Source organism: Schistocerca cancellata, chromosome 8 (assembly GCF_023864275.1).
Source record: "Schistocerca cancellata isolate TAMUIC-IGC-003103 chromosome 8, iqSchCanc2.1, whole genome shotgun sequence".
Classification (NCBI taxonomy): Eukaryota; Metazoa; Arthropoda; class Insecta; order Orthoptera; family Acrididae; genus Schistocerca; species Schistocerca cancellata.
The window spans coordinates 63,074,563-63,093,406 of record NC_064633.1 but is presented as its reverse complement, the minus strand read 5'-3'; the positions used below and the strand labels follow the sequence as shown (position 1 = coordinate 63,093,406).

At 39.8% G+C, this 18,844-nt stretch overlaps 1 protein-coding gene across 2 annotated transcripts in view; it reads right to left on the bottom strand.

Moving 5' to 3' along the window:
* The window catches only part of LOC126095240 (tRNA modification GTPase GTPBP3, mitochondrial), a 153,268-nt gene extending 135,817 nt beyond the window's left edge, over positions 1-17,451 (bottom strand). The window contains exon 1 of one of the 2 annotated variants that reach the window (XM_049909991.1): positions 17,168-17,451. In XM_049909991.1, the coding sequence (XP_049765948.1) occupies positions 17,168-17,300 (133 nt within the window). In that variant the 5' untranslated portion in view covers positions 17,301-17,451. The remainder of the gene's footprint in view (positions 1-17,167) is intronic. The other variant, XM_049909992.1, reaches the window with a different exon arrangement.
* Between the last annotated feature and the right edge of the window lie 1,393 nt (positions 17,452-18,844).

Genomic DNA, 18,844 nt, shown 5'->3' with positions numbered 1-18,844 from the left:
GCTGACTTTGCTAGCAATGGTTCACTGTCTACATACACTCTCATTTGCCGAGACGACAGTTTAGCATAGCCTTCAGCTAAGTCATTTGCTACGACCTAGCAAGGCACCATATTCAGTTACTATGTCTTCTGAACCGATAATATTGTGCCTTATGTACCGTCAAGAGTGACGTTCATCATTAATGGATTAAAGTTAAGTATCACACTAGCTACGTCCACTTTCTAAATTCTAATTCCTTTTCATGTTCCAGACCTCACGTCAATATAGTCCTTCCCTCCTCACGCCAGCCTGCGTGAGCTAAATCGCGTGCATTTCGGCCTCCTCTAGTAACATGGTGTTGGCACTTCTGCCAACTACTACACTTAGCAAAAATAATTTTAATAACTTTTAATTTTTTAAAACTTGTAGATGTCATTTGTTCGCAGATGACTATTTTCATAGGCACTTAGTTTACTCCCATGACTTTTATCTGTCACTTATTTCTTTCACCTTTGGTAATGATCGATGACATGAAAAATTTCGAGTTACATTGTGGTTCGAAATCCACATTAAACTATAGGTCCTCCTATACGTGGCCGGGTAAGTCAGTTCAAAGGCTGGAGGAAGGCAGTAGCGCACCACCTCCAACACGACCACACCTGTAAAGCATTGCGGAGTTCAAAACAGTCTTCAGATTGATGAAAGCTTTCCTTTTTTTATTTAGCCCTTCAAGATATACAGTAATTTTAACTGATAAACACAATGAGCTATTAATGTAAATTCAAGCAATAATCAACAAGAGACTGGAAACAACACACAGAGCTTTCCTGTGTGTGGTCCTACTGGACATGGTAGGTGTATTCCTTGTTTCCTTTCAACTGAGGACTGAGTCACTCATGCCATTTGCTATAAGACTGACACTTTTAGGCCCGTTTCACACTGGGACATTGGTGACAGTCCCCAGTGATGGTCATTGGTGACTGTGGTGAACACTCCTGGATCACTGGTGTCCAACACTGCAGGTATTGCCAACTGATTAGTTAGTGAAATGGACTCGTACAGAGGTAGCAACTAAATTTTGCACATGTTTTATGGCCTGAAAAATACGGTACTAAATTTGACAAAATAATATACAACTTACGAGTTTTGTTTTTCTCATCCATGCTCTTTTCATTGAAATCAGGCACAAACTTCAATATAATTTCTTGCCATGCATTCGTTTTCATCACTTTGTTGCTATAGTCATCGCTTTTCACATCCCAAATAGCAGGACGACTTTCTGCTTCACTTATACAATCTTGTGTGTTAATCAAATCTAAACTCATAGCTACAGTGTGTACAGTATAATGTACAATGAATGTTTCGCGTCACTGTCTCAGAAATGACTGCCTGTCGGTTGGCAAATCTGCAGCACCGTGTCTGTTATCTGTGTCCCACTGCAAATACTCCAATTGAAACTAATGCATGTCTGGCGGTGACTGCTGTGAACACAGTGACCTTGTCCATCACAAGTAGTGAGGGTGAGTCACTGCTGTGTCACAGTGGCTCACTGAGGCAGTGTAGTGTCCCGGTGTGAATGCTCCAGTTGAAACGAATGTACCTTTGTCGGTGACCAACGCTGGTGACCATCACCAGTGTGCCAGTATGAAACGAACCTTAATGCATAACACAGACCATGGTGTAATACACACAGCCATGCCAAGGTTGGGAGTAGCAAGAAAAATTGTATAAGGCAAAAAAGTGAGACTTTTGTTTGTCAGCCTAATTACTTGAAGTTTCCTGTAACAATTACTATTATTGCGTGCTTTGTGACGAAACACAGAACTTAATAAATTATTATTTTGTATAATGTTAATGAATGGGAGGATAAAGTACACTATTTGTAGTAACCTTCCAGTTACGACAACTGCTGCAGCCGTACGTGCATGTCAACACTCAAACAGTGGGCTGCACAATGACCATCGTGGATGCTAACAGTAGTCACTTGGTCTGGCATGCGCATACAGTGTGACAACAGCTGCGTCTGCTGGAAAATGAATCTTTATAAGGACACGTGCGGGCCTCTGAGCCCTTGGTTCAAATGAATCTTAGTCATGTAACTACTGTTTGTATATTCGTGTTGTTACTCAATAAATTTGTTATTTTAAGACTGTGTGTTTCCTTGTGTTCCTAATTAGAACACTATTATTCTCACTTACTATCACATTTTTAAAACTAAAGTCAGCATTTAAGAAAGGGTTACATCTAATCTTGGTTAAAATACATTTATTCTCTCTCTCCCATGTCCATCTTTTTGAAACATGGGTAAAATAAATGAAGGCTCACAGAAAGATGCAGAAAAGTGTGGCTGTCTGACCATTCCCAACGAACTAGAATTAGAAATCCCAACAACATATTAAAAACTCCTCCTCATATTTTAGGGAGTAAGTTTGCTCTTCATAGAATCTCAAAATATGTAACTCATTCATTTCTTTATCACATAAATAAGGGCCATACCTGCAGGTTAGTTAGCTTCTCTGCTCTTGCTTGATATACAAGATTGAAAATGTACCACGATCTGTATGCCACAAGCACTACAATTTGGAGAGAGGGAAGGAAGGAAGATTAGGGTTCAATGTCCCATTGACATTCTGTGGTAACCCAGTGGGCTGCTACCAAGATGTTGGGCACCAGCTGACACATACACCATCAACTGTCATTGCACGGTGGAAGTGTATGATGCAACAGTCATTCTGCATCTGGTGTCGCAAAGTATGGCTACCAGGCTGAGACACCACATCTGAGCAAACATGCACAATAGCTGCACAGATACCTTCCAGCACCACCTACCTACCACACACTGTCAGTCTGTTCTCACGTATCTGCCATTCACTATCCATCTAAAACTGTACTGTAGCAGACTTGTCATGTGTCATACCAAGCACTGTATCTGTTGTTAACTTGGCCTGTGAAATCACTAAATGTACTTATTCTGGAGATGTTGCCTCATGTTTCTTTTATGTTGTGAGTTATAACAGTTACAAGGATAGGGGAGGAAAAGTTGTGCAGTTCCAAAGGATTTGCCTGAAGTGATTTAGAAAAATCATGGAAAGCCTAAATCTAGATGGACAGATGTCGATTTGGGCCTTTGTCCTCCTGAATGCGAGTGCAGTTCAATTTGCCAAGTCTTCTTACTGATGCAAGGAGCTTCATGTTACCAGACTGTGTCCTGCATAGTGATGGATGAGAAGGACCTCATTTACATTGTGAGGCCAGGAGGTTGGCTTTACTAGCAGCAGTTTATTATCTGTCATTTACAGCCACTCTTCATTCCATCTACACAGGACTCAATACTACAACAGCAAAGTGAAAGCATAGGAGGATGGTGGGCTTAACCACCAATTATCAATGCCTACCTCCTTGGCTGCTAATCTGCTAATTTATTTCCTTGAATTCTCAAGCAAAATTACTAATTTCCCTGCTTCTGTAGGGGAGAAGACCATTCTGGATTACTTTACCAGCTGAGTACAGTTATTGTATAAAATGGAGGACACTCAATTAGTCATGCCAGACATGGATTTTACAGCCCAAACGCATCTCATCTTGTATAGCCCACTCAGGATTGCATATATGAGGGTCTGTCAAAAAGTAATGCCTCTTTTTTTATTTTTTTTATTTGTTAAGAATTTCAAATGCAACTACATACGTTGAAAAATACAACACTGATGGTGAATTTATAACTTCTCAATATAATCTCTCTACATTTTCAAAGATTTTGTCCATCTTTCAACAAGGACATGTATCCCAATATGGTAAAACCTACAGTCTTGCTTTCAAAGTCATCGATGTAAGGATGTTTTTGTTGCTTCCTCATTTTCAATGTGAATCCCGTGATGAGCTTCTTTTAGAGGGACAAACAGATGAGCCACAATGCCATTTGGAATCCGCACACTGTGTGTGCTGGAATCATTTAGTGTGGAGCAAGTACGACCCCAAATATAAGGTTTTAACCATCTTCCACCCTGGTAACTGGAGAGGTCAGAGTAATTTTAGATCTGGTGCATTACAGGAGAGATTAAACTCCTGCTCCATTTTAATGCAATATTTTCTGCCATTTTATCTGAACACCACACACCACAACTATGTAGCTGTTTTTATCAATGGGTCAAAATGGGGCAATTCTGTTGGTAGCTCTATTGTTTTCTCATATTGTGTCCCCAAGGTCCAACTGCCTTGTCCTCACGGTTCGACTGCTTCAAGACTTCACCGCCTGTGATGAGGAATTAAAACACAATCATGTGGGCACTGGAGCAGGTGAGACATTTTTCCAGTGCTAAATTTCTTGTCCGTTCTGATTCTCCGAGTCCCCTCCATTCTCTGAATTGTTTGTACCCAGCAAATAAAGTAGTCCAGACTATCCAAGATGTCCCCCTCCAACTACAACAACTGGTGAAGGAGGTATCTTTCTGCTGGATACCAGGACACGTGGGAATTGTGGGGAATGAAAATGTGGATCTAGCAGCCAAGAACATAGGACATGATACTGTTTATGGCTATGGCAAAGAGGGTAGCTTAAATTGATCTGACAGTGTGTCACCAACTTGAGTCATAAAAAAACCCCTATGACAGGAAAGACTATAAAAGCCCCACTGATGCAGTTGTTAAGAATACTGTGTTTCCAAGTAGTGTCATATGCCTTACTAACATCAAAGAAGGTGCTAATATAGCAATGTTTACATATGAAAGACAGCTGAAGAGCAGCCTTTAGTAGGTCAGGTTGTTGACAATAGACCGAGATGCCCGCAATCCACACTGACAGTGGCTAAGGAGTTGCCTGGTCTCTAACAACCAGACCAGACGATGGTTAACCATTTGTCCCAGGCTCTTTCCTACAAAGCTCATTAAGGTGATACTCCCATAATTACAGGAAGATGTCCAATCATTTCCTGGTTTGAGCAGAGGTATCAGAATTGCCTTCCTCCATGAATTGGGAAAGTTGCCTGTCTGCCATATGAAATTAAAAAAATTTGAAGAGGATTTCCTTTGATGTCACTGGCAAATGTTGAAGCATGCAGTACCGGATTTAGTCTTGACTGGGTGCAGTGTCACAAGTTTGAGACAGTGCCAATTCAAGCTTCCTCATGGGGAAAGGGGAGTTGCAACTCAGAAGAGTTGGATCTGAAATCCTACTTACCTCTCTCTACAGTCGCATGATAGGGATGAAAAGCCGGATCCTGGCTTGCATTGGAGTAATTTTTGCAAAATGCTCAGCCATACTTTTGTAGAAGAAGCGGAACAGTTGATGGACTCCAGGAATGCTTCCCATGACCTTTTGCTACTCTCTCTAGTGAAGTGTCGAGCTTTGGCCCTCACAACTTGAAAGGCCCTGAGGTTGTCTGCTGTCGGTCGACATTTAAAATGTCGACAAGCTGCACACCTGTCCCCGATTGCTGAATGGCACTCATCTGTCCACCAAGGAACAGGCCGCCTCCTAAGATGACCTGAGGGCTTTGGGATGGGCTAAGTCAGCGGCACGATGGCTCACTTGTATGATGTGGTCCACCCTTCCTCAGATGCTGCCACGGTGTTCAAGCACAGCCAACTGGCTGAGCAGCATCCAGTTAGCCCTGCCGACCATTCATTTTGGTTGCTTCTCTTATGGTAGTGCTCCATCCAGTAGGTGAATGCAGAGTGTGAAGTGGTCACTGGAATGAAGGTCGTCAATGACTTCCCACTGAACACAGCCTGTGGGGACAGGAGAGCAGAAAGAGAGGTCGATGTCTGAGAATGGCTCATTAGCAGGACAGAAATGAGTGTGAGTACCCGTGCTAAGGATGCACAGCTCGTGAGATGTTGTGGGGCTCTCCAAAATCTGACCTTGAGGGCAAGTAGAGGCTGAGCCCCACAAGATGTTATGGGCACTGAAGTCTCCCAGGAGAAGAAATAGTCAGGGAAGTTGTTCTATGAGATCTATGAGAGTCTCAGAGTCTACTGCAGAGATAAAAACAGTGAACAAACAGTGATCCTCCAACACATATGAATTTCAACTGGAACTTCTTGCAGGTCAGTAGCCAGTGGGAGAGCAGAGGAGTGGTGCGCATTAGTGGCAAACACTGTGACAAGTCCAAGGCACATGCCTGTGCTAAAAGTTTCAGTTCCTCCACATGAGTCCTGAACTCATTCAAGTTCCACTGTAGTATGCGAGGTATTTCATTGGTGTGGTTTTAATTTAGCCCTATCTTTGCACTGTGGATGTGAAGCACCTGTAGAGTGAGGGGGAGTGAAGGAGCTGCCTGGATCCGAGCCATCTAACTCCATGATATCCTCCTCATCAGCCGGACATGCCAGAATGACGTCTAACAGTGCCCAGGACCGATTTTGACCTGAAAATCAGAATCCTTTCCCTGCACTCCATCCCTTCGATGATGATGATGGGGAATGGAGGCTTTGAGAGGCACTCTGCTTTTTTTGCACCTTCTGGATGCTCACAGTGGAAGTATTGATCTTACCTGTTGCAGCTGCATTGATTGCTTTGTCCTTACTCTTTTTTCCTTAGCATGTACATGTGCAAGTACGGGTGCATTTGGTGGATACAGGCATGCTGGACAACATCTGCATCGAAGTGTCCACCATGGGAACAGATTTCTGCACCATGGAAGAATATGATGTGGCAAAGACAGGGGGTTTTGTTACCTTATATTCTTTTTCGGCTTCAGCATAGGGGAACTGCTTGGTCACTTTTATTTCCCATATTTTGCGTTTCTCAGCAAAAACAGGGCAGCCTTGGCTCCAGACTAGATGGCTCCCAGAGCAGTTGATGCAGATCACTGGAGATGGACAGTCAGTTCCAGCATCATGGACTGGTTTTCTGCACTTCCCACAGGTAACTTCACCTCCACAACTCACAGTTGTATGGCCAAAACATTGGCATTTATAGCACTGCATAGGGTTTGGTACGTAAGGCCTAACTGTAAGTTGAAGGAACCCTGCCATAATATGTTAGGCAGTGCTGAAGAATTGAATGTGACAAAGAGAGTGGCGGTCTTCTCAGTCTCTCCATTATTCCTTTGTGTTTGTTGCTCAACATCGACTATCCCCTGTGATGCCCATTCTTGATTCAGCTCTGCTAGGTCCATAACCATGATATCGTGGCACATGCATCTCAACAACAATGTCATATTCACTCAGTTTGTGTGATTTCTTTGGAAGAGCCATCTGCTTTGACCTGCTAATTTCGACTAAATGGGAGTCATTATGCAGTCGTTTTATAAATTTTAAACTGCCAGCAAGTCCTTCCAAACCCTTATGGATATAAAAGGGAGACATCTGTCAAATGTACCCTCCTTCCTCTTAAACAACAGAAATACATTATGATTTATGACCCCATGAGCCCTGTTATTAAAGTCCAACAGATTCTTACTATCTTGAAGGCTAGCTTCCCTCACTCTTTTGGATGAATAGGTGTGAGTACTCCCAGGTGGTACACCCTTCCCACTGGGAGGAGAAGAAAATGATTTCAAGGGTTCTATCTTGGTTCCCTGAGCAGCCAGGCAAATAAGGGCCCTCTCAGATAGAGCCTCATTTTTCTGAGTAAGCCTTTTACAACTGAGGTGTGCAAGGTTGCCCAGAAGTTGCTCACTGAAAACTGTTCCCCATAAATAGATATGCATCTCATCAGTGCACAGCACACCTTGAGATTGAGTTGTGTGTTTTTTTTCTTTTTATTTTATTTTTTTTTAAATAGAGGTTTTTACCATCTTTGCAATCCAGGCAGTCAAGCCACAGTCCTCATTCCCTGTGACACACAACGTTCCATCACCATGCCACATGGTGACCACTGAAGTATGCCCAGAGCTTACAGTGACACAGGACCGGAGGCACTTACCAGTCCCCAGCTCAGGAACCTAGGGGTCACCACGCCTGTGCTCAGCAAACGAATGCTGAGCCACTGAGTGACAGTTACCAATGCAGCAGATGTGAGAAGAACCTTTGCAGAACAGTGCCAAATTCAATTTTTTTACTTAAACTTTAAGGAAGAAAAAATAGGAGGCATTACTTTTGACTGACCCTCAAAATTTTGCAAAAAACACAGTAAGCCTGTTTGGTTGCCGGACCTTGGGACCATGATTGGGAAAAACCACAGAATAGCCCTGCTAGGGTCCACCTGTGAGTACTGCAATACTGATAGTTGCAATACTCATTTAGATAAGATGGACTATATGACTAGAGGCAGCTGAGCACAAAAACTTCATTAATGGGGTATTAGAGTGCCTTCAAGTAGTATAGTACACCTTTATGGGAAAAAGGTGCCAATTAAATGCTACCTTCATAAGAAAGTCTGTTGTATTTCTGGCTCAGTTATGTCAAGCTGTCAATTGGGGCATCGGTATGTCTTGAACCTACATTGAGATCAACTAAATAGTTGTCTGGTTTCTACTATCCAGATCACAAGAGATGTTCGACCATTTGCTCCATGGTATTTTGTACGCAGCTCGTTCAGGTAATGCTTCTGTAACTACTTCAGCTCATTCCAGTCATCTTCACTCACAAAATACTGAAATCTAGCAGATCACGCAGGTCCTAAAGAATAACTAAGCATTAGGTGAAGCTGTAATAATTGACATATTCTGGAAGAGTGCACATGAAAAACCTTATGACAAGCTAACAGAGATTATTCATGAAATTCAGGAAACAGAAAGAGTGTCAAGTGGGTGGATGTCAGGAATCAGTCCTGATTCAAACTCTGTTCAGAATGGTGATAAATCTGACCTGAACAACTATTCATCTTGACAACATACCAGGGCTTCTTAAAAGCCTTTCAGACCTGGATGAGGAACAATATGATTCACAACTGGAAAAATATCAAGGAGGATTTAAGGAAACAACACTCTTCTACAGAGTGAGCAGCAAACACTATTTCACAGGGTACTGAAAGAAACAGGCTAATATAAGAAAACAAAAGCCGTTATCCCATATACCTTGATGGCACCACCCACAAAGTGAAATATGCAAGGGGACACAGTCTCACTTTCACTTTTCAGTGTATGGTGCAGAAAAAAAATCTGTGAGTGGCACACAAATTACATAATGATGTGATGAGAAATGGGGCCACAATGAACTAGACTGACAGTCGGCTTCTTAGCTTTTGCAACTGATCTAGTTGTCTTTTCTGATCCCTAGGCGCACACACAAAAAACAAATCAATGAACTCAATACTCAAAAGTGGTCACAACATGGCTCCAGCTCTCATTCGAGACAACAGAGTTTATAACAAACATCACACCAGTGCACAGAGAGCTGAAAAGTTCAAGTATCTAGGAGACTGGATGCAGTCAAACATCACTGGAAAACAACCCTTCAGATCTAAGATCAATAAGATGGAAACGACATACCAGCTGTCTGAGTGTGTTTACAACACATGATCCAATTTTTTTTGAGGTAGGGTATTCCAGAATAACATCAAACCTAAGCATCAACAATATCAGCAAATCACAGTTTGGGTTTCAGAAGGGTTGCTCAACTGAGAATGCCAATTATATCTTCACCAAATTTTAGAAGCATTAAATAATAAAATAGCACCAACTGATATAGCTAACAAAAAGAATGCAGAAAGTTGCGCTTAACAATATAAGGAAAAGTTAGGTTGCTACTTACTGTAAAGATGACATGTCAAGTTGGACAGGAACAATGAATGTTAAGTTGGACAGGGGCAATGAAGACACTTATGCATTAGCTGTCAGCCACAGCCTTTGTCAGAAAATGAAACACACAACCATTCATTCACACAAGGAAGCACACCTCATGCACACATGACTGCCATCTCTGGCACCTAAAACCAGAGCAACCTGAGAGAATAAAGGGTTCATGCTTATGCTCAAAGGAAGGCAAGGCTGAGACAACATAGTTCACAGCTGGCCAAAACAAAACAAGAATAATAATAGTATTAAAAATATAATAATAAAACTCCCAGAAAAAATTATAAGTTGGACAGAGACAAGCAACCAAGAATTCACATAAAAGTTGGAAACTTTAAATCTGGAGAACTGGGAATAGCTACAAGAGGCTATAGAAGAGCAGCTCAGGAGACTGCCCTACTCATAAAATCAAGAAAGCATGCATGGTGGGAAGCAGAATAGATCCAAAAGTAGAACTGAGACAGGTTGCTTGGCAGAAATGGAATTGCCAAAAAACTTAGGAGAATAAGGAATCTTTCTAAAGAAGAGAAAATCTGCATCAAAAACTATCTTACTATTTCATAAGAATCAGATGGTACAGATTGGCTTCTGAAACACAAACACATGTAAATAACTTGTTTAAAACCTTCAGGCACAATCTGAACAAATAACCCCCAATCCCTACATTTCAAAGACTCCAAAGAGAAATGAGACCACAGAGATGAAGATAATTGCCAGATTCATCCATTGTGTGCCTTTATAGCCACTGGACCACAGGTTCCTCTGTTTTGTCTGCAATGGCAGCACCAGTTGTGCACCTCCAGAAGGGGTGTCAAGGATGGTGATGGGAAGAGCTGTGGACATAGGTGGTGGGAGGGGAGGGGATGGGGGACATCAGAACAAATGCAGGAGCATTCAGTAGCACTTAAAGCTTGGAAAACGACAGTTTTGAGGTGGTCCCTAGTTGGGCAAAAAAACAACAACAGAATAATAAAACTATGATTTGTTTTGAAAAGAGACGTATCAGAGCTACAATTTGTTTTATTTATTTATTTATCTATCTTCTGCTAATTTGCAAATAGTTTTGAGGCTGTAGCCCCATTCTCAAGCAATCATTCCTGCCAACAGTCAAGCCATCTGGCTGGGATTCAGCATTACCACTGATCACAGCCATACTAAAATTGCATACAAATACATAGATCAGAGAGTATAACATTAAGATATTGTTGGAGAAAATGAATGACCAGCTTCAACTCACAGGCATAAACAAATATGGACTGTTTCATTCAAATATTATGAAATCTGAATCTGGTAACATACTCTGGTGTACAAGCTTTCCTATCTCCACCATGGACTTTGGGTAATTCTGTACAGAACAAAAGTTTGATGAGAGAAAAGATTTATAGATGAATGATTTGTCATGGACCACAAACAATTGTTCCAGAAGTCCACTGAAAATCTAAATTTATGTCTATATTCTGCAATCACCATACAGTATGAAAGAAGGCACTTTTTAGTGCATCAGATATTAAGGTTGCTTCCTGATCCACTCACAGATATAACATAGGAAGCATGACTGCTGGACAACTTCTGTATGAGGTTTGGTTAGTCTAATCTGATCTTTACAATCTCTAGCTGATCAAAGTATGGGGGTTGGAGATTATTCATAGTTACTGCCTTGAAACTATGGTTCTTGGAATTTTCTAAGCAATTTTCAAGTTTATTTTCTTCAAGTATGAGATATTTAATTGTTTCTATTAAATTCTCTCACCAGCAATGTGAAATGGTAAACATTTCCAACACCATTCTCTGTATAAGTTTGATGTCTTGTTTTAGACCAATGCCATTTTTCAAAAATTAATTATTAGTTATTTATTTTTCAATGCAGCCTCCTTACAGGGGTTTGTCAGTCTCTCTAAACTATACCTCCATTTCAAAGGTGACCACCTAATCTAATTTGAGCAAAATTTTTTACCTGTGTAACATTCATTCTCAACTGGGAAGAAGTAGTAATCTTAGGGAGCCACATAAGGCGAATAAGGGGGAGTATGACAGCAATTCATGCAAGACTTGTGGCAACAACTCTACGTGAAATGTGCTGCTGTGTTACTGTAATGAAACAGTATTTTCTTCTTCACCATGTGGGGCAGTTTCTCCCTCAATTTTTTGTCGGAAATATTAATTGTTGTTTCCATTGACACCTCTGTTACCTCCACTACTTTATGCACTTTTGTTTGGTGATCAGAGGGGATCGTGACATGGACTTTTTCAATGAATTCTATTGAAACCATACCCACTGGGCACTGTGACTGGTCTTCATAAAAAAACTGATGTCTGACCATGTTTCACCAATATCTAACTGGCAAAGGGTCACCATAAATAGTATCCAATTTTACTTATCGGGCCTTTTCCCATCCACTGTTATAACTGAATATACTCTAGTTTTTTCATCTGGATGAAAACCATGTAGAACAGCATAGTGAAAGTGCTGTTAAATCCAAAAAGAACTTATAATGAAGGGACATTTTTATTGTAGTGTTAATTACAGATGGCAACACATGATGGTAACACCAACATGTGCCTGTTGTCCACACCATATTGTCTACACGGGGTTAATAAATTAATACTAACTACAGCTGGCACTTAAAAGGGTTAAATAATTATTTGTACCTGAACTAACAATGAGTTGTCACAATATTATCCCACATGACGCGGAAGAACGAAATATGCAAAGTAGCCTAACTTAAGTATACCACACGATGGTAATTAAGGACAATAGTCTGATCATAAAGGTAACTGTGTTCCTCTCTTACAGGTGGTCATGGACATGTGGCTACTGGAAGAGCTTCACATTTATAAAGGACAGAAAAGCAAAATGAGTCATGTATGAAGCTGAAGAAGATACACATGAAATCATTATTAGAGATCCAGAACAAATCAACACTGCTAAGGTATCCTAAAATGACAAAAGGACAGGGAAGCTTATTAGTGAGAGGGATCAGAGTTTGGCAATTTACTGACTAACACAATCGCAAATACACAGAGCATGTTTTCCTAGGGATGTATAACATTATAGAAACAGTTTGTAATGGAATGGCATGTTTGACTAATAAACATAACTACTCCACACCTTCTACAATACATATTCTTTCACTGGAAGAAGTATCCATGCTAAGATGAATATCTCTTGTATCAGACATATGGGTCTTACCTCTACCAGCAGTTTAACAAACCAAAGTAGTAATGTCACCATGATATCTGTGAAGATTGAAGTCATCTTCCTCTTTCTATTTGGCTGCAGATTCTGGACGAGATGGAGGATACTGTTATGACTTTCTGGCTCCTTTGCGCAGCAAAAAAATTCCTACTTTAAGACAATTCCTATCAGACAGCACCATTGTTATGTTGTATAGCTGCTCAGAAGCTGTTGTCTTAGGCGTTATGAAGCATGTGCCGACGCATTGCACTGATCGTTAGACCTGAATTTCTGTTCCTACATTTGCATAAATTTTGAAGGAAGATTAGGGTTTAATTTATTATTGACAATGAGGACACAGGAAACAGAGTATCAGTTTAGATTGAGGGAAGGATGAGTATACAGATTGCCTGTATCCTTCCGAGAAACTACTGTGGCAACTGCTTTAAATGATTTAAGGAACCATGGAAAATCTAAATCTGGATGATCTGACATGGATTTGAATCCTCCTCAATGTGAGTCCACTGTTCTAATCATTGCACCACAATTCTCATCATTAATTTTGATTTCATTGAACAAAACTGATCACCAAAACAGGGACTACACTATAGCATCCAAACAGAAACAACATTCTTATGATTATATCTAAAATTTAACTTCATCAAACTACACATGCAAAAACATTATGTACGATTTTTTGATAATCTGATGTTAGGTAATACCCAAAATAGCAAAGCAGGGAAACCCAGAAAAGTGAAAATAAGTGTAAGAAGAAAAACCATGAAATGACAACAGCTTAAATAATAGAAACTGTGACAGGCTCACAGGAAGAATGAGAAATCACTGTTCACGATTCCCTACGTTTCTATGCAATGTATAACTACTAAATGATATACACAGAAAGATGCTGTACTATAAGCTTTATTAATTTCTATATACAGTTAGAATTATATGGTGAACATATATTTATAAACAAATCCAGGTCTTCGATTCTTCTCACCGTCAACCACAGCTTCAAAAAGAATGAAAACGCATAAAGAGCTATCATAATAATATATTTAAAAAGAAAGATGATGAGACTTACCAAACAAAAGCGCTGGCAGGTCGATAGACACACAAACAAACACAAACATACACACAAAAATCTAGCTTTCGCAACCAACGGTTGCCTCGTCAGGAAAGAGGGAAGGAGAAGGAAAGACAAAAGGATATGGGTTTTAAGGGAGAGGGTAAGGAGTCATTCCAATCCCGGGAGCGGAAAGACTTACCTTAGGGGGAAAAAAGGACAGGTATACACTCGCACACACACACATATCCATCCGCATATACAAATAATATGTTACATAAAGAGACAAAATTAATTTTGCCATTTTTCTTTGAATTAAAAATTCTGAACCCTCTGTGCTTGTGACATCCATGAAACAGGGTCAACGGCAGCATCTGATTCCACCTGTCTGCTTTGACCCATGACATAATGGTGTTGTGGTGTGTGACGTCCATACGGTGTGGAGTTTCTGAGGTGGTTGTGTTTGCAGATGTCGTGTTGTTGTATTTGATGGTGCCCTCTGATGGTGCATGTGTACATTCGTAGTTTAACGTGTCATATTGGGTGCATTTGGGATTTGGTTGTGATCATGTTAACATGGTTTTGAGTTTAGGTAGTTGGTGTGGTAAGGTGGATTGTGGAAGTGTTTACAGTGAATTATTAAGTTTTTTTGTTTATGCGCTTGGCAGTTTGTTAGGTTTATTAGTTTGGGGTTTGTAGTACAAAAAGAAACCTAATTCATTTAATTACTTTTTTTTAATACGGGCATGAAAGTGAAGTTCACAAGTGTATCATTATGTTCTGTGCTGGGTGATGATATGATGTCTATCATACATTTTCTGCAGATGTTCAGTCGTATTGCTGAATATGCTCAGTGTCATGTTTGTGGCAACATGAGGTTGACAAGACTTCTGGCAGCTCAGACCAGGAACACGTATATGTGGCATTGTTGGTGTGATAATATCTGGTGGTTGATAAGACGAAGTACCTCCTTGGGGAAATCTAGGTTGGCTATCATGAAGATTGTCTTGCTCACTTGTTATTTTTGTTATTGGTGCTCTATAATTTTTTGTGCACATGAGACTGGTAAGAGTGAGAGAATTGTTTTAGACTGGTTTTTCTTTTTGTTGAGAGGTTTGTTCGAGTATGTCAGATATAATGGGAAGTTGGGTGGATTGGGTGTGGTTGTTGATATTGATGAATCACGGTTTGGTAAGAGGAAGTATGGTAGGCGCAATTCTTGGGTTGGTTTGTGGGTATGGCAGCTGTTATTTTGAGGAAGGAGAGGTGGGTGTGCTGATTGTGTTTTTAGGGCTTTGCAGAGTTGTAGTGTAAGGGAACTAGTGGGTCTGATTGAGGAATACATTGAGGAAGGTATTACTACCATTTCTCATTCATTTTCGTCTTAAAGGGGTTTGGGGAAGAGGGGTTATAATCTTTTAGTAGTTAATCACAGTATTGAGTTTAAGGATTATGAAACTGAGGCTTGTACTAATATAACAGAGGGGTTTTTGGGAGAAATTTAAATCAGTTATAAGGAGGGGGAAGAGGTGCTCTTCCAAACTACAATATCTTTTAGATGATTATTGCTGGCGGAAGTGTGTCCCTGGGAATTATTGTATTTTATGTGATGGCTATGGGGAGGATGTACAGGCCAAGGTTGGTGAGTTTAGGGCTTTGGGTGTGTGTGGGTGTTGAGGAGTGGGGTGGTATGGTATTGGTTGTGGGGTTTATGGTGCAGGTTATGGGTTGGGGGAGGTTGTTTAGAGATGATGTTTGTTTATTGGTGTTTTTTTCTGGGGGTGTTATTGGGTGAAAAGGGCTTGGTTTATGGGTGGCAGGTATTTTGGGAGACACTTTTGTTTTGTATGTATGTGTGTGTGAGAGAGAGAGAGGTCGGCTTTGTTTTAATTGATGCGGTTGATACGGGATATTTGTGTTTTGGGTGAGTTCTTGAGATTTTGGTTCCACTTTTCGGAGTTGTAGGTGTTGGTTTATTGGTATTGGTTGAGCTATATAGGTCAAGGGAAATGTTAAATTCCATTTTTTGTAGTTCTAGAGGTTTGGTTTCTGGTTTGAAAGCTGTGGTTTAGCTTTATAGGTCAAAGGACATGTCCAGTTCTTGTGGATTTGTTGGCTTAGCTGACTATTGTAATTTTTTTTTTATAATATGGGTTTTGGGATCGTGCGATGTTTTCTTTATTGTTGTATATCTAGCTTGCGGTTGTCCCATTAGTCTCATTTTGTTTTTAGAGAGAGACGTTATGGTGTCCTCTTTTTTCGCATTTTTGGCCTATGTATGTAGTGACGTCCTTTCGAAATTTTGTATATGCTGGAAGTAGCTGTTTCCACCATACTGATGACGTTGTGGATCAAAGCAAACAGGTGGAATCGGACACTTCTGTAATACCAATAAACAATACTCTGTCTTTGAGAACATTTAGCAACATCCAGTACATATCAGCAAAACAGTTCAGTGTATAGTCATAAAACTTGAAACTACGATAAAATCAGTATCTCCCTAATGGGAAACTTCTGCGGTCCTTCCCTTTAGTAAAGACAGAAAGCCTATTGAGAAAAGTTGGAGTTATTCCCGATGGACCACTAATTTTATTTGGCAAGTGAACTCCTCAACAAATGTGGTGGTATTTTTATAATATAAAATTATGTCATATTACCTTAAAAACATTTTCGTACAAATTTAATGTCTAGCTTATTGTCTACAGGGTTCACGTTATAAATTCCAATAATACATATAAATTCCATTAATATACATTTTAAATTCTGTCTTGGTTACGGACTTGGCTTAGATCTGTATGTCACACAGTACAAAAGATAAAAAGCACGTAACATTGAAATACATTTCTATATAAACACGTCGCTGATGGCATTAATTCGAGCTAAGATGCGTTACCACTAAAACGAAAATAATACGAATCGTTCTTATACTCAGTTATTGTACTTGCTGTCCTGGATAGAACCACTGAATGTGCCTTCCCTCTGTGATAGTGTGGATGAGGGGACGGGGGAGGGGCTGTGAAAACGATGATGATTCTGCACGAGCAAGACCAGTTACAGGCTGTAAGGGGAGTTCTTAATATAAGACTTCATTAATTTTATTCGTAACAATACTTCAAATAATATGGCAGACAGGGGCATTCATAACCAAAAGCATTTGCTTTTTCTAAAGCTATTTTCACAAACTAGTCACGTTCGGCGATTTATTTGCAATATTTAGGTTACAATCGTGCAATATCTTAATTTACGTGTGACATGTGATACAAATGTTCATACCTGAAGAGAGGGCATAAATAGTAGATTTTTCTACAGACGCCTTAATATTGTCGTCGCAAAGAAATCGTTTTGATGTCTTCGCACTAAAATAACCTCTACTTGTATATAATTTAAGCCGTTTGATAACAATCATTTTAGGAAATTCAAGTTCCAAGGTGCTACCTGTAGCTCAGTAACCTTAAATTCTCTTTACTTTTATTCTTCATCACACTTGTACCACGGTCTTGTAGCACGTCTTCTGCGTATTACACGTGCGATATGTTTACTGTTTACAGTGTTTAGTGTTTATGTTTACTATTCTAAACCAAAGATTTGTACTTTCCATAGATGATAGTGCCAAAATATATATTTTTTCTCAGAAACTATTATCGGTTGTCTGAGAATGAAATGCTGTTGGCCTGGTCTACTGGAGATCTACTACACTTCTAGCAGAAAATTCTATAGTTGCGTTAAAAAAAAAAAAAAAAAAAAAGAAGCTAAGTTGATACTGATAAGTATATAAATGATATAGTCGAGACAACTTGTAATTTATTGAGGTCTTTTGGTAGGTGCTCTTCCAAACTGCAATATCTTTTAGATGATTATTGCTGGCGGAAGTGAGCCCCTAGGAATTATTGTATTTTGGGTCTAGTGCAGCAGGGGATACAACCCGTCGACTTTGAACAATGACGTCATTCCTTAGTCATAGATCGTAATGTCTTCACTTCGAGGCATAGATAATAAAGCAGTTCTGTGTTCTAATAAGCACTATCATTAAAATAATTGAATGTAAATCTAAAAGCGATCGCTTGATATTGGGTGCATCATTTTACTGATTGCTTAATGAAGTAGGATCAGTTTATTCTATCTCGTGAGATTTTTTTTTAAAAAAGCCAAAAAACTCTCATCACGTGCTGAAGGGAGCTAGAACACTAAGAAGAATCGCTTCTCGGCTTTTGACAAGATATTGCTTAATAAAGTAGGATCAGTTTATTCTATCTCGTGAGATTTTTTTTTAAAGCCAAAAAACACTTATTAGGTACTGAAGGGAGCTGCTTAATAAAGTAGGATCAGTTTATTCTATCTCGTGCGATTTTTTTTTAAAAGTCAAAAAACACTTATTACGTACTGAAGGGAGCTAGAACATTAAGAACAATCGCTTCTCGGCTTTTGACAAGATATTGCTTAATAAAGTAGGATCAGTTTATTCTATCTCGTGAGATTTTTTTTAAAAAAAGTCAAAAAACACTTATGCTTTTGACAAGATCAACGTTTATCTCTCTCGCATTCCTTTGTTTCTCAACATTCTCCTCAGCTCTTTCATCTCTGTAATACATGCTCTCTGGCGACTTGTGACGTCATTGTTCAAAGCCGACGGGTTGTATCCCCTGCTGCACTAGTCCCAGATATTGCTTAATAAAGTAGGATCAGTTTATTCTATCTCGTGAGATTTTTTTTAAAAAAGTCAAAAAACACTTATGCTTTTGACAAGATCAACGTTTATCTCTCTCGCATTCCTTTGTTTCTCAACATTCTCCTCAGCTCTTTCATCTCTGTAATACATGCTCTCTGGCGACTTGTGACGTCATTGTTCAAAGCCGACGGGTTGTATCCCCTGCTGCACTAGTCCCTGTATTTTTTGTGATGGTTATGGGGAGGCTGTACAGGCCAAGGGAAAAAACGAGGAACAGAAAGACC